Genomic DNA, 16,710 nt, shown 5'->3' with positions numbered 1-16,710 from the left:
TTCTTCTCCTTTTTCTTTTCAATATATTTTTTCTTTCTTCTCCTTTTTCTTTTCAATATATTTTTTGAGACAGCATCTTGCTTTATCACCCAGGCTGGAGTACAGTGGCGTGATCTCAGCTCATTGCAATCTCTACCTCCTATGTTCAAGTGATTCTTGCGCCTCAGTCTCCGAAGTAGCTGGGATTACAGGTGTGGACCATCACACCTGACTAATTTTGTATTTTTAGTAGAGATGAGGTCTCCCCATTGGCCAGGCTGGTCTCAAACTCCTGGCCTCAGTGATTCACCTGCCTCGGCCTCCCAAAGTGCTGGGATTACAGGTGTGAGGCACCACGCCTGGACCCAGATGTTGGTTTCTAAAAACCATCCTCCACTAAAAGAAATGAAGTCTCCTTGAAAAAATGGTTCATTCCAAGACTGGAATAAAAGTATATAAAATTATATAAAAGCAAAAGTATAAAAAGAGCCTGAAACATTTTGTTTGCCATAAAGTGAAGAAATGCTCAAAAGATGATGGGAAAATGTAAAAATGATGAAGAAACTAGACTGAAGAAACACCCACTGGACATATTTAAGACAATTTAAGCATCAAAATCAATAATGAAAGCATCAGATTATAAGCCATTGAATAAAATAGGAATCCATCAATCCATACTGATATGAATGAACAAATAAATGAGAATGGGAAGCTCTAATAAATGTAGAAAAAAATAGAAAAAAGGCAGAGAATTACCATGTGGCAGTCATCATAAAGGTAACATTAAGATAGGAGTCATCAGGCTGGGTGCAGTGGCTCACACCTGTAACCCCAGCACTTTGGGAGTCTGAGGTGGGTGGGTCACTTGAGCTTAGGAGTTGGAGACCAGCCTGGCCAACATGGCAAGACCTGGTCTCTATAAAAAATACAAAAAATTAGCCAGGTGTGGTGGCACACACCTGTAGTCCCAGCTACTTGGGAGGCTGAGGTGGGAAGATCACCTAAGCCTGGGAGGTTATGGCTGCAGTGAGCTTGGATTGTGTCACTGCACTTCAGCTTGGATGACAGAGTGAGATCCTGCCTCAAAAAATAAAAAAATAAATAAATAAAAATAAAAGAGAGGAGTCATCATTGGTGACCATGTCTGGTTAGTATAAGTTTTAGAAAAAAAGGAAATTGTAATACCTAGAAAATAGTAATTTATGACAAAGAAAAGAACGGTAAATTTAAAATAGAGGACCTTGGTAGGCACCAACTCAACAAGGTCAAGGTTAATGAGGGGAAAAATTGAACCATGCCTACTAAAGTTGAAGCCCTGACAACCCAACCCGAGAAGTTCTTTATGACCAGGTGACTGAGGGAAAAAACCTCAAGCCTGATTCACAGATGGGCTCCTCACCAGCTGGTAGTTACCTGCAGTCTCAGAGCCACACTCAGAAGTGACCCTGAAGGACAATCATGAAGGAAAATCCTCACTAGATTTGGTATATTTGGTTGTCTATTTTTTCTGGATGAGGGATGGCCAGAATTACGTATCAATATTAATTTATGGGCAGCTGCTAAAGAGTTAGCAGGATGGTCAGGAACTTGGAAGGAACAGATTGAGAGATGGATGTCAAGAATGTCTGGGAAGAATTCTGTGAATGAGCCTTTGAAAACGGGCACAGACTGTACAGGTGTTTGTGCGGCATCTGAATGCTCACCCAAGGGAATCCACTGCAGAGAAAGTAGTTAAATAATTAGGCAAAATGACACGCTCTGTGGATATCGGTCAGTTTCCTTTTGCAGTCACCCCTGCTTGCTTGATAGCCCTTGAACAAAATGGCCATGGTGTCAGGGATGGAGTTCAACAACGTGGTTTTCCCCTTACCAAGGCTGGCCTGGCTACCACAGGTGCTGAGTGCCTAACTAGTCAACAGCAGAAATCAATACTGACCTCCCAATATGGCAGCATGAACCAGAGGGAATAGCCAGCCACCTAGCGACAGGTTGATAGCACTGAACCTCTTCCATCATCCTCACTGGAACACACATTTATTTTGGATATGGATTTGCATTCCCTGACTATACCACACTGGCCAGAACCACAAGGCATGACCTTACAGAACACCTTATCCATCATCACGGTGTTCTCACAGGAGCACTTCCCATCAAGGAACTCATTTCACACCAAAAGACAGGCAGCAATGGATTCATGCCCATGGAAATCAGTGATCTTATCATATAACCCATTACCCAGAAGTGGCTGGCCTAAGGTCAAATAGCTTGCTGAAGATTCATTTAAGGCCAGGCACAGTGGTTCATGCCTGCAATCCCAGCACTTTGGGAGGTTGAGGCAGGAAGATCGCTTGAGCCCAGGAGTTCACGACCAGCCTGGGCAACATAGACCCTGTCTCCACAAAAAAAACAAAAGCAAAATCAGCTGGGCATGGTGGCACACACCTGTACTGCCAGCAATATTTGGGAGAAGCAAATCCATGAAAGAATGTAGTTCTGTCTCACAGGACACAGTATATGCTTTGAAAGTATATGGTGCTATCTCTTCTACAGTCATAGGTCCAAGAATGAAGAGGCACCTCTCACTCTTATGCCTAATAACTCATGCCCAAAATTATAGTTTCCCATCTCTGCAACTTTAGGATCTGCTGGTTTGGAAATCTTAGTTCACAAGGGAAGAATGTTGTTTCCACCAGAAAATATAACAGAAATTCTATTGAATTAGATGACACTGATGACCGGTCACTTTGTGATCCTTATGCTGCTGAAACAAAGGCAGAAAAGGGGATCACTCTACCGGCTGAAGTGATTGATTCTGAATACCACGGGGCAATTAGGTTGCTGGTGAACAATGGAGTCAAGGAGAATTCTGTCTGGAACCCAAAGGATTCTTTGGGGTGCCTCTTAGTGTTTCCGTGCCCAGTAGTAAAGATTAATGGAAAAAAGGCAGGAAAGAAAAAAAAAAAAAGCAGAACTTTTAGGAAGTCAGGACCTCCAGGAATGAAGATTTGGGTCTCACAACTAGGTAAGGAACTTTGACCTGTCTGTACCTTTCAGCAAGTTTTGCAGCCACTGGGCAAGCCATCCCTGCAGACCAGCAGTTGTCATGCCCTCTGGCAAGTTTCTCTGCCACCATGTCTTCTCCAAAGAGGTATCATCCTAATCTCAGCCTTCGAGGGCGGGTCTTCTAACTCCTTAGTTCCTGCCCTGTTTCCTCTTCCTCAGACCTGGAGGTCATAGCTGCTTTTTGCATTTACTATCACTGTATTGCCTAGAGTCTTCTTTTACCACCTTACTGCCTTTTACTAGTTAAAATTCCTTCTTACTGTTTAAAAAAGTACAGGAAATAGTCCCTGTTCAAGTTAGCGGTGAGGTTTCTGCCTCCTATCTGGACCCCGAGGGCTACATCAATATAGTAAATATAAACAGCCATGGGAACTAACTCTGTTTCTGTATAGTCTACACTGCTGCACATTTAACAGACCTCAGTGATTCACTTTTCCAGGCTAGAAATGCAATCCTTTACCTTACCTAGTGGTAAGTGGCTCCTTTTTACTATTCAGCCACATTTGTCATTAAGCATGAACACGTATGTTTTTCTGTTCCTTCCCATTTTAAGCAAAAGACCTATCATGGGTGGTTTATGGAATGTGAATAGTTTTTATCAATATATTTTTTTCAGGATATGATTTAGAAATTTGAAATTCTGTTTTCAGTTATTTCTGGTGCCATAATATTACAATAATACAATATGATATTTTAAAATCAGGTCCAGGCTGGCTGCTGTGGCTCATGCCAGCACTTTGGGAGGCTAAGGAGGGCAGACTGCTTGAGCTTAGGAATTTGAGACCAGCCTGGGCAACGTGGTGAAGCCCCGTCTCTACAAAAATACAAAAAAAAAAAAAAAAAAAAAAAATTAGCTGGGCATGGTGGAACACACCTGTGGCTCCACCTAGTCAGGAGGCTGAAGTGAGAGGATCCCTTGAGCTCAGGGATCAGAGGCTGCAGTGAACTGTGACCGTAATACTGCACTCCAGCCCGGGTGACAGAGGGGGGGCTGGAAGTGGCAGATTCTTCTTCTAAATCTCTGATGAGGATAAGCCCATGACTCTCCAGTTTCACCAGTCCTAACTGTTTATGTGACTGACTAAAAAAGATCCAGCCCATTCAGAATCTAAGTGAAAGAGGAAGATTTTTTCTTCAGTGTCCCTTCAAATTCCAAATGTCTCTAATTTTAGCTAACAACCCTGCTGCCTAGAATGGAAACCCACATCACAACAAATTAGCTAAGTGGTTCCTACACAGTCTTTATTTATAGGTTCAGCAATTCTATTTCTGAGTAATAAGTTGGTTGTTATGCATAAAACAGAATTTGGGGAAGATAATTATGTTTTTAAAAATAAATTAGATACAAAATTAACATCCTAATTTATTTTGCAAAACAGACCTATGGATATGTATTAATAAAATGCAATGACTCTTCTCACTGAATCCTAGAATTATCCATCCTACAAATGTTTATTAATAAATCAGTCAATGAAGATAGCATTAGGTGTGCTAAACTTTCACTGTGGCATATTTCTCAGTGCTAAATAAGAATGTTGCTTTCTTTTGTTCCTCTTCAAAGAACACAGAACTTTGATGTGCCCCATGGCTCATAAACTTCTCTAACTACACTCACTTCCTGGCTGATGTCACCAAGGCCCTCAGCTTAAGACACCATCTTTGTGCTAATTATTTCCAAACTGATATAGCCGAGCTGAACCTCTCTTCTTAACTTCAGACTCATCTAATCAACTACCTACTTAACAGCCTAAACTGATGTCTAATAGTCACTGCTGACATATCATGACCAGAAGTAAGCTTATGATATTCCCTTCAGACCTGTTCATCTCATTATCTTCCCTTTTCCGGTTACTGGCAATTCCATTCTACCTGTTCATCAAGGTTTCTCTGGACCTCCAACCACTGCTACCCCAAAGTCATCTTCCACAAGGAATATTATAATAGTCTCCTGTTTCCTTGTTTCTGCCCTCGTCCTCACTATAGTCCATTATCAAAACAGCAGTCAGAGTAATCCCATTGAAGGATAAATCAAATCATGTCACTCCTCTTTCCCAATCCCCTCATGGCTTCCCATCTCAAAGTAAAAGCTGGAGTCCTTATGGTAGTCTAAAGTCCCTCACCACAGGCACTGAACCCCTTCCCTCTGACTTCACCTCCACTATTCTCCCTCTCTGCTCCAGCCACACTGGCCTCCTTGCTGCTCCTAGGACATCCAGGCACCGTCTTTCTACCCAGTGTTCTCTCTGCCTGGAACACTTGGTACCCTGATAGATTCTTAGGGCTCCCCCCTCAAGCCTGCAAGTCTTCACCTCAATGTCATTTTCTCAGTGAAGCCTTCCCTGATCACCATTTCTAAAATCTGCAATCCAGGCCGGGCATGGTGGCTCATGCCTGTAATCCCAGCACTTTGGGAGGTCGAGGCTGGAGGACTGCTTGAGCCCAGGAGTTTGAGACTACCCTGGGCAACACAGCAAGACCCTGTATTAAAAAAAAATTAGCCAGGCATGCTGGGGTGTGCCTGTCGTCTCAGCTACTCAGGAGGCTGTGGTGGAGGGATCGCTAGACTCCAGGAGTTCAAGGCTGCACTGAGCCATAATCATTCCACTAGTCTCCAGCCTGGATGACAAAGTGAGACCCTGGCTCTAAAAAAAAAAAAAAAAATTAAATCACAACTCCCTCCCCACTTGCCACACACACACACTCACTCACTCACTTTCCTCTTCTCCCTCCCTGTGTTAGGTTTCTTCCTTATCACTAACCACTATCTAACTTATTATATAGTTTACTTGTTTATCTAGTTTATCATCAGTTCCTGACTAAGATGCAAACTCCACAGAGGCTGGGCTTTTGTCTGCTTTGTAGACCACATTCAGCACCTGAGCCTCTCTCATTCACACCCAGGCACTGGCTCAGTTGCCCTAGTACTTTGGGTGAAGAGGAATGAATATGGGCGTCAGTGGTTATTTTCTTCAGTCAATGAGCACCCTGGCACCATTGGTCTGCCCTTGAGCCCAGCAGGTGCATTTTTTGTGGGGAGCTACCCAACCATGGAATGCCAAGGAGTCCAGGGCAGGACACCATTCCTATCAGCAAACACTAGAACAGGGTAGACGCCGTGTGCCTCTGGTGTTTACCACATGCTGCCTCTAATAAATGCTATTCACAACCATCACTAGACCAGGTCCCATACACCCTGACCCATTTTAACAAATGTACCCATTGAATACAGTGAAGCTAGGGAAGCCGAGCCCAGCAGCACTGCCTCACTGGGTCAGTCCCACTGCTGGGCTAGGACAACTGTGGTCCTTTCTTCTTACCCTGGAGCTGCTTCTGTGTGAGGGGCTTGCCCCTAAGCCAGCCCACCTGGCACCATGAGATTCCTACCTAATACAATGGTAAGTTCTCCCATAGCAGCTAAGCTAGTTCCGGCTACCTATTGATTTGAAAAGGTTTTTAGAAAGAAATTTGCATTTTCCCAGAAACATCAACTCTACATCCAAATAAACAACAAAGCTAGAACACAGGGGGCAAAGGATTATGAAAGGGAGGGGTTATAAACAAGGATCAAGGAATAGCAAATAATGATATCGGCAAACACTTCTATGATTCTGCTATGGTCTGAATGTTTGTGTCTCCTGACAATTCATGCTGAAATCCTAAGCCCCAAGATGACCATATTAGCAGGTGTGGACTTTGGAGGTGACTAGGTCATGAAAGTGGAGCCCTATAAATGGGATTAGTGTCCTTCTAAAGGCAAAGTGGGAGCGGGTGTGGGAGATGTGGGGGAAAACTCCCTTGCCCCTTGCCCCTTGCACCATGTGAAGACACAGCCAGGAGGTACTGTCTGTGCAGAAGTGACCCTCATCAGACCCGGAATCTGCCAGTGGGCTTCCCAGCCTCCAGAATTGGGAGAAGCAAATTCCTGTTGCTTATAAGCCACCCAGCCTATCCTGTTTTGTTACAGCAGCCCGAGGGGACTAAGACGGGTACTGTGTCCTAGATTAGCTCATTAAATATTCACTATGATCTATGAAGCAGGCACTACTCTTCATCGTTCATGAACGATTATTTCCCGCTGAGAAAACTGAAGCACAGAGAAATCAGTCGCCTAACTCACGGCCCCTGTGAGAGGGTCGCCAAGATTCTGGAACCCGGGCAGTCTGGCTCCAGAGTCCGTGCTCTTAGTGTCCAGCTATACACTTGAAGAAGTGAAAACTGCAGCTCTTTTCGGACAGTGATCCCCTCGAAAAACAAACAAAAAACTGAAGCCCAGCGGCTGGAGCAAGGGGCCTGGAAAGGCGTTGAGCGAGGACCGGGGTGCGAGGGCTCCGGGGCGGGCTGCCGGGGACTGCCTCTATCGCGGGTCACCTGGGGTTGAACTGGAATTGTTCAATGGAGGCCTCCAGGCCCTCCAGGATCTTCCGGCATTCCTCTGTCTCAGGCGTGTCGCCCCAGTTCGCCATCGCAGCCCGGGACGTGCGCCTCCCGCGGAGCCGCTTGCTGGGCTGAGTCGGAGTCAGGAACCCAGCGTCAGTTGCTATGGCGACTCCCAGGGAACCGGCGAAGCGCTGGAATCCGTGGGCGGGGGCCGAGGAGGGCCGCGGGTGGAGGGGGGCGGGGAGCGGGGTGGGGAGGAGAAGGGAGGAAAGAGGGAGGGGAAGGAGGAAGGAGATGGGGAGGAGGGGGATAGGGAGAAGGTTGGGAAGAGGATAGGGTGGGGGTGGGGGGGAGAGGGAGGGGGACGGGAACGGGCGAGGGAAAGGAAGGAGAGGAGGTGTGGAGGGAAGGAAGAGGGGGAAGAAGTGGGAGGAAGGGGGAAGAGATGGGAAGGAGGATGGGGAGGGAGCACGCGCAGGAGGAGGGGATTGGGGAGTGGAGAGGGGTAGGAGAAGGCTGGGCGGGCTCCCGAGCAACCCCGCTGCGCTTCCACTGTCCCGCCTGCCTCAAGGCTTCCCCACAAGGCAGCCACAGCTTGGCGGCCGCTGCGATACCCCAAAAGAAAGCTGCACCCCTGTAAATAAACCTTCAGCCTCCTGCCACGCCCCCGGATCCTGCTCGCTTCCTCCTCTACCCAGGCGCGGAGCTTGGCCTACCTCGTGGACTCGCGCATTTGCGGGGGCTTGGATTCCCGAGCTTCTCGCTTCCTACGCGCGCGCCAGAGCCACAGCTCGGTGGCCTTGGCTTTCATGGCCTCCTAGCGTGTGCCAAAGGTCCCCCTCAGGGAGGAGGAAAAACAGTGAACCCATGTAATAACTATGCTCATGATATAATGAGCCCTGCGATCCCGGACCAAGGCCATCATAAGAGGAGAGCAGGCTGCCTAATAAACTGCCTCCACCTACCACAAACGTAGACTTTCCTGGACAAAATATTTCCTTGCAGAGATTAAACAGATTTCTATTTAATAAGGTCAGGTGAGAACATAAGGCGTTAAGTCTTGAACTATATCATCTAGTGTGGAATTCAATTTTACCAAATTTCTACAATAATAAGAGTTTATAGTGAAACTGTTGTCATTCTTAGTTTTAAGTTATGTATAACTCATTGTCAACTAATAGGAGACACCTATTCTAATATCAGTATGTCATTGCCATTGTTTTTCTGTAAACATTGTCTAATTTTCTTTTTAAAATGTCATTGTCTGGTTTAGAACTGTCTATACTACATCTGCATTTCAATATATTATCTACAGAAAAATAATTTTTTTCTTCTCTCTCTTCCTCTTCTTCTTCCTATTTTGGAGCCGGAGTCTCGCTCTGTCGCCCAGGCTGGAGTACAGTGGCGCGATCTCGGCTCACTGCAACCTCTGCCTCCCCGGTTCAAGCAATTCTCCTGCTTCAGCCTCCCGAGTAGCTGGGACTATAGGCACACAGCACCAAGCCCGGCTAATTTTTTTTATTTTTAGTAGAGACGGGGTTTCACCGTGTTGCCCAGGCTGGTCTAACTCCTGAGCTCAGGCAGTCTGCCTCCCTTGGCCTCCCAAAGTGCTAGGTAACAGGCGTGAGCCACCGTTCCGGCTTCTCTGTCTTGTAACAATAAGTGAAAAAGAACTTAGTTGGATTTAGAAGCTCAAAATAGGAAAACAAAAGCAATGTAGCATTATCACTACTCTTATGTTTAAAGACAAAGATTAAAAGCCCCAAATGCCAATAAAATATCATAACCAATGCCAAAATCATCTTCTGTGAAGGCTTATTTTTTGGGAGGGAGGTGAAGAGAGAAGAGAAAAAGAGTTACTTTTACTCTGTGGAGGTTTTTAATTTCAAACTCTAACTTAAGACTTTATTTGGGGATTTTTTATTATATAATCAAAAGGTATTTTAAAAGAAAGAAATTTATATATCTACAATAATTTTTCTTTTTCCTAAGTGATATTTTACCACAATGGATATACATGTTTTAAAATATTAAAATTTTAAGTTAAAATTTAAAAACCTATCTCTTTAGAGCTGGGGCAAGACAGTGTAAAGAATGTGACAAGCCGTTGGCTATTTTGCTAGTGCAATTATAAATGAATAGTTTGAAACTGAGGAGAGAGATCGCACAGAAGATTTCATGAGTCATTGGTCAGCTCTGTACAGCGTTTGTTGACTGATACAGCCTGCATAGTTACACCATCCCACAAAAACATGCATTGAACAAAACATCTTTGTTTGAAACCTTGCTATAGCATATCAAGGAGTTTCAGATTTCAGTGTGTAAGAGACCAAGCTATGATGATGATTTTTTTTGAAACCGTTAACTACATAATACTTCTCTTCTTGTCAGTTACCTGTATTTTATCTCACAGGTGTTCCGGCTTATAAAATTGTTTATTTCAGATCACATTCTCACCTATAGTAACTGGCGCCGGCATGGTCAAAACATTTGTCATGTTAAACCCAGGCCTCTTGTAGCACATGCTAAATTCATTGATGGCTTTAGTGGAAAGCTCATGAACTCTGCAGTAAACGTTGAATATATATAGGCTTTGAAACTTAATTTAGAATTTTGGGCAAGTAAGTCAACATTTCAGAGCCTCTGTTTTCTCACAAGTAAAAACTGGATAATGAACGTTTCTCAAAGAAGAGTTGGAGTAATCTATAAAGCAGAAAAACAAACAGCACATGCATGAGGCAACAGCAAGAGAAATACCAACTAGGCTTTTGAAGGACTCTATTCGTTCTTCCTAAACTACTACTAGGGAAAACACTGTTTAAAGATTTCAATGTTTTGGCTGGGTTCGGTGGCTCACGCCTGTAGTCCCAACACTTTGGGAGGCTGAGACATGCAGATCACTTGAGGTCAGGAGTTTAAGACCAGCCTGGCTAACGTGGTGAAACCCTGTCTCTACTAAAAAAAACAAAAATTACCTGTGCATGGTAATGCATGCCTGTAATCCCGGCTACTTGGGAGGCTGAGGCATGAGAATCACCTGATCCCAGGAGGCAGAGGTTGCAGTGAGCTGAGATTTCACCACTGCACTCCAGCCTGGGTGGCAGAGTGAGACTCTGTCTCAAAAAAAAAAAAAGAATTCAGTGTTTAAACAATTGAACATTTCGTAAGCTAAAATTGTTTTTACTTTTCAGTTAATAGGACTTCAGGTATAATTTTAAAATTTAAAGTGCTTTTCTGACATACCACATGTATAAATAGAATATATATTTATATAAAAATATCACCTACCAGTTATTAAAAGTGATAACATCTCAGATTAAGTAGCATGAGGATTTGATTAAGAGTCAAGTGCTGACTCTAAACATAGTAATTTATATATTCCAGTTGGATAGTATCAGTTCTATGGTCTAATAAGAGCCAAGAGGTTTCAGTTTAGGTTTGTAATTTAAATTCTTTCTAGAGAGTCATCACATGTGAAGTGCTTATTTTTCTTTTATCATCAGGTATAATATATGATTATGTGGTGGTGGATCTGTTATGTAAACTTGTTTTATGTCATGCTTCATCCATAACCAAAGTTCTTAAATAAAGTCTTGGGAAGGACATAGTAAGGCTCTTAGCCAGGACAATATTATGCTACTCAATCCTTTATGGAAAAAATCCTGAGACTAGATCATTTTAATGTCTTAAATTTTGCTGCTGTGAGACAGCATATCCACTCTGTGAAAGTCCATCAATAAGCGTTTGTCACCTGACTAAAGCTGAAAACCAAGATGACAAGCCCATTAGGGGGTTTGGGGCAGGCGCAACTGTGGATGTGGAATTTGGATCCTTGCTGCCAAATGTCCTCGAGCACTGGAGTAAAAGATTTCCTCTATTTGGTTCTAAGTTTAGATCATCACTGTTTAAAAGAGAGTAGGCCTGCGTGTGGCTCACGCCTATAATCCCAGCACTTTAGAAGGCTGAGGTGGGCGGAGCCCAGAAGCTAGAGGGCAGCTTGGGCAACAGTGAGACTCTCTCTCTCTAAAAAATTAAAAAGAGAGAAAGAAATAGTCGTGAACATGAAGAAAATGACAGGGGTAGGTTGGGCCTGTAATGCCAGCACTTTGGAAGGCTGAGGTGAGAGGACTGCTTGAGCTCAGGGGTTCAAGACTAACCTGGGCAACGTAGGGAGACCCCATCTCTGCCAAAAAAAAAAAAAAAATTTTTTTTTTTTTTTTTTTTTTAGTTAGCCAAGAACCTAGTGTCCCAGCTACCCAAGAGGGTGCAGCAGGGGGATCACTTGAACTTGGGAAGTCAAGGATAGAGTGAGCTATGTTTGTGCCACCATATTCTAGCCTGGATGACAGAGTGAGAGCCCATCTCGAATAAATAAATAAATAAATACATACATAAATAAACGTTAGGGCTTAGCTGTCTGCAGAAGTGAGCCCACCTGAGACAGAATTTGTAAACTTACTGCTGAGGGAAGTTTGGGTGATCTCCAGTCTGTTCAAATGACCAGAGTGGATCCTAGTGCCCAGAACAAACCTAGGAAAACTGTAACCCACATATTGGAATGTAGGGTGAGGCGGTTCAGGACAAGTTGAAGTCTGGAGAGTAATACAAGGGCAGTCATCATGTTTCATGCCGTCTAAGATTGCATCCTTTAGGATGCGTCTTTATTTTCTGTGCCACATAGAAAAAAATGCTGCCAACTATGATTATACCTTGACACACCATGGACTGTATGATACACTACCATTTCAAGGATATACCAAAATGATACATCAAAATTTCATGTTAGAAATGTGAAAACCTGTCCGGATGCAGTGGCTCACACCTGTAATCCCAGCACTTTGGGAGGCCCAGGTGGGCAGATCACCTGAGGCCAGGAGTTTGAGACCGGCCTGGACAACATAGCAAAACCCCATCTCCACTAAAAATACAAAAATTATCCAGGTGTGGTGGCATGCATCTGTTGTCCCAGCTACTTGGGATGCTGAAGCAGGAGAATCACTTGAACCTGGGAGGCACAGGTTGCCGTGAGCTGAGATTGCACCACTGCACTCCAGCCTGGGCGACAGATACTCTGTAGCACCCTACTCCCCCACCAAAAAAAAAAAAAAAGTGAAAAACTGTATATCTTAGAATCAGTGAAATAAGGTAGTTAATAAGAATTTATCAGGCAGAGATCCTTTCTGGGGCCCCATTTAATCAGACCCTAGAGGGATCTACTCTCTTGAGAAGCAGGACATTCATGAGGCTTTCCCACAATAACTTGGATAAAGTGCCCCATAGGACCATCTGGTTCTCTCTGTTCTTTTTCTAGTGTCACAGGGCAACGTGCAAATAACTAATTCATATTCTTGGGTACACAGATGCCAAGAAGTCTTAATCTAGATAGCAAGTGTGATTTTGGCTAGTGTGAATATTCTCCTGTAGTCTCACCTAAATAAACTGATAAAATACAGTGTTCAGAGCTGTCTACATGAGGACTAGACTCAGAGTCAAGGCATGCCCACAAGGTACCACCAAGTCACACTTTACCAGGCAGTCAGCATGGCTCTCTCATTAATACTTCTGCATCTGCGAAATTAAGTACCCTTTATCATCCTGCAGCTTCAAACTCTGTCTCAGAAATGTAGTACCAAAAATTCAAATGTAGCAATTTTGAGAACTAGAGAGGAATGTTAGACATAGAATAGGGTAGTGTGGAACCCAAGTTTGTTATTGTTACGATGTCTGTTAACTTACCTGGGCCTTCTTCAGTCTACACTAAGAGGTATTACGTGTCCGTTACATAGATTATGCTATCACCAAGGTGCCAATCAGGAATGTATGGTTCGGAGATGGCCCATTCACTGTGAATCAGGAAGCCTGCATCATAAAAAGGACTACGCCAAGCTCTGCTGTGAATTGAATACTGATGAACAAGCTGCCCTGTGCTAATTAATTTACTGAATGTCAGAAGTGGGTTTTTATTGGTGAATGTAGTGGCCTATTGACTGGTACAATAAATGTTAGAATTGGGCTGGCATTCGTGAATTTAAAGATGTTCAAGAGGCTGCGTGTGGTGGCTCATGCCTGTAATTTTAGCACCTTGGGAAGCCAAGACAGGCAGATGGCTTGAGCTCAGGAGTTCGAGACCAGCCTGGGAAACACAGCAAAACCCTTCCAGCCTCCACAAAAAACAAAAACTACCGGTGTGATGGTGTGCGCCTGTAGTCCTAGGTACTGAGGAGGCTAAGGTGGGAGGTCACTTCGAGCCCAGGAGGTTGAGGCTGCAGTGAGCTGTGATCAATCCACTGAACTTTAACCTGGGTGACAGAGCAAAACCCTATTTTGAAAACAAATAAGTAAATTTTTTTTAAAAAAGTTGTTTAACAAATGCGGATGAGCTAAAATAGTTCAGAGAGCAGCTCACCCTTACAAGAACAGGATTCCCTGCAATTTAAAAATGAGAAAGTGGAGACACAGGAGGTTGATTTACTTGCCCAAGTTCATACAGTTTGCAAGGGGTAAAAGCAGGCTTCAAGCACAGACATTTCTGCTCCAGAGCCTCCATACTTAATTATTTTGCCATCTTTTTCTCACCAAACTGTCATGAGGGGCAAATTACTTCGGTTCTTCTGATAATGTTAGTTTTGTTGATGGCTGAAGAAGTATCTCTAAAGCTGTCAAACACACATTAGCAATTTAATTATGAATGTGTGCTGCTGGGTAGCGGTAGAAAATCAAATACATTACCACACTGTCTAGCCGAAGTGTAGTCATCCTAGAAATTCATCTTCGTGCAATATTTGTGAGAGTAAAAAATTAGGCAAAAAGATGGGCACCTATAGAGGCTACAGAGTTCATGCCTAAAACTTATTTGCTTTACTTCTAGGAAGTCTTCTTAACCTCTTATTCAGGCCCTATGTATCTTTTTCATTATGTTCAATTCCCACAGAATGTGAGGTCTACTTTCCTTTTTTTCTCTTTTCTTCTCCTTCTCTTTCTCCTCCTCCTCCTTCTCCTTTTTTAACTTTCTACAGTTAAAGTGGGGAGTTGGGCTATTGTAGACAATCAGTACACTGATAGCAATGAAAAGTAATGGACTCGTCACAGTGGTTCACATCTGTAATTTCAACACTTTGGGAGGCCAAGGTGGGAGGATTACTTGCAGCCAGGAGTTCATGATTAGCCTGGGCAACATAGCAAGATCCTGTCACTTAAAAAAATATAATGTACAAAGGCATTGAAGGACTATAGAAATCCAAAACTGAAATTTCAATAACACAAGAAGTCTAGGCCATTGCAAGAAGCAAATAAATCTTTATTTGTCACTGGCCCTGAGGACATCACTGTCTTTTACAGTGTTATTTAGTTTTTTTAACTAAGGTTCATAATAATGACCATGACTCATTGACTACTTTTAATGTAACTAGGTTTAATATACTCTCTTAAAAAGGCAGGTGTGTGCATAAAACCGAGACGGGTGGATCACGAGGTCAGAAGATCGAGACCATCCTGGCGAACATGGTGAAACCCCGTCTCTACTAAAAAATACAAAAAACTAGCCGGGCGAGATGGCGAGCGCCTGTAGTCCCAGTTACTTGGGAGGCTGAGGCAGGAGAATGGCGTAAACCCGGGAGGCGGAGCTTGCAGTGAGCTGAGATCCGGCCACTGCACTCCAGCCCGGGCGACAGAGCGAGACTCCGTCTCAAAAAAAAAAAAAAAAAAAAAAAAAATGTTATTTCAATTCTGAACTTTTAGTTATTTCTAGCTTGAATTATTCTCTGGGGGGTGGTTTGATATAGCTGAAGTTATTTTCCATTGAACAGAAGTTCACATTTCTTTGTCACTGACGTAGGACTGCTTTGGATTGTTGCAATGCCAGAGTTTTTGGAGCTGAAGGAATCTTGAAGATAGTATACTTGGCTGCGTGTGGTGGCTCATGCCTGTAATTCCAGCACTTGGGGAGGCTGAGGCAGGTGGATCACTTGAACCCAGGAGTTCAGACCAGCCAGGGCAACATAGTAAGACCTCATCTCTATTTTTTTTAAAGGGCTAGGCATGGGGAAACTATGCCTGTCCCAACACTTTGGGATAACAGGATAATAGGATAACATGACTGTTATCCTAACACTTTGGGAGGCCAAGGCAGGCAGATGGCTTGAGGTCAGAAGTTCAAGACCAGCCTGGGCAACATAGACTGTCTCTACACGTATTTTTTTAAGTAAAAGAAGAAAAAAAATATATAGCATACTTTGTTCCTCTTGCTCAAGGATATATAGATGGTTAGGCCATACCTAGATATAGAATTTCTTTATCCTGAGGCCCATGATAGTGTATTAGTCATGATAGGCTATGTTATGCTGCAATAATAAACAATCTCAAATTGCAGTGACTCAATATGATAAAAATTAGTTTCTCATTCACACTACAAGTCCCATAGAGTTGACAGGGAGTTCTACTCCACGCAACTACTCAGGGAACCAGATGATAGAAGCCTCAATCTCTTGTAGCAGCACCATCCAAAACACAAAACACAGACTTCTTGGGCCACTTTACCAAGGGAAGAAAAAAGAGTCAGGTACCGGCAATTAAATGCCTTACCCCTTCCATTCTTCACTGATCAGAGTCCCATGGTTCCACCAAACAGCAAAGGGAGCTGGAAAGTTTATTCTTCCAAGTGCTCAGGAAGGAGAAGGAAACTGACATAGCTGACCACTAGTAGTAACATCTACCAGTGTCCTATCAGGCCGTACTTCTTAAATAACTTTGAAAATTACAAGATAGTGATGGTGATAATAAATGGTAATCATGGTGATTATGATGATGATCATGATATCTGATATCTGTACAGGTTCTTAAGATTCAGAAAACGTTTCTCTCATATGCATTTTTAACTCAACCTTGTGCAATAATATTATCATCCCTTTTTCATATGTGAAAATTAAGCTCAGAGAAAGTTTAATTGAATGGAGTAATTTGCTCAGGATCCCACAAATGAGTCTCTGATGAATGGATATTGAAAGTCTAGTCAGAGTTGAAGAGGATCCAAGCACAAAAGCGGGATAGAAATCTAATCTAGAGACAGGCCAGCAGGAGAAATCTATTCTCAGAATTCACTGCAAAACTGCAGCAACAAGTACTTTTAAATTTATTTTATTTTTTTTAAACAGGGTCTCACTCTGTCGCCCAGGCTGCAGTGTCACCCAGGAACGCAGTGGCAGGATCACATCTCACTACAGCCTCAACCTCCTGGGCTCAAGCGATCCTTCCACTTCAACTTCCTGAGTAGCTGGGACTACAGGCACACACCGC

At 43.4% G+C, this 16,710-nt stretch overlaps 1 protein-coding gene across 1 annotated transcript in view; it reads right to left on the bottom strand.

The window, feature by feature from the left end:
* The window catches only part of C11H10orf67 (chromosome 11 C10orf67 homolog), a 140,447-nt gene extending 132,827 nt beyond the window's left edge, over window positions 1-7,620 (bottom strand). Inside the window, exon 1 of the mRNA XM_017962595.2 lies at window positions 7,411-7,620. Within this exon, the coding sequence (XP_017818084.1) occupies window positions 7,411-7,505 (95 nt within the window). The 5' untranslated portion in view covers window positions 7,506-7,620. The remainder of the gene's footprint in view (window positions 1-7,410) is intronic.
* Window positions 7,621-16,710: the final 9,090 nt, after the last annotated feature.

The sequence above is a fragment of the Papio anubis genome, chromosome 11 (assembly GCF_008728515.1).
Source record: "Papio anubis isolate 15944 chromosome 11, Panubis1.0, whole genome shotgun sequence".
Classification (NCBI taxonomy): Eukaryota; Metazoa; Chordata; class Mammalia; order Primates; family Cercopithecidae; genus Papio; species Papio anubis.
Note: the sequence above shows the minus strand (reverse complement) of the source record. Positions and strands in the feature narration are given on the sequence as shown.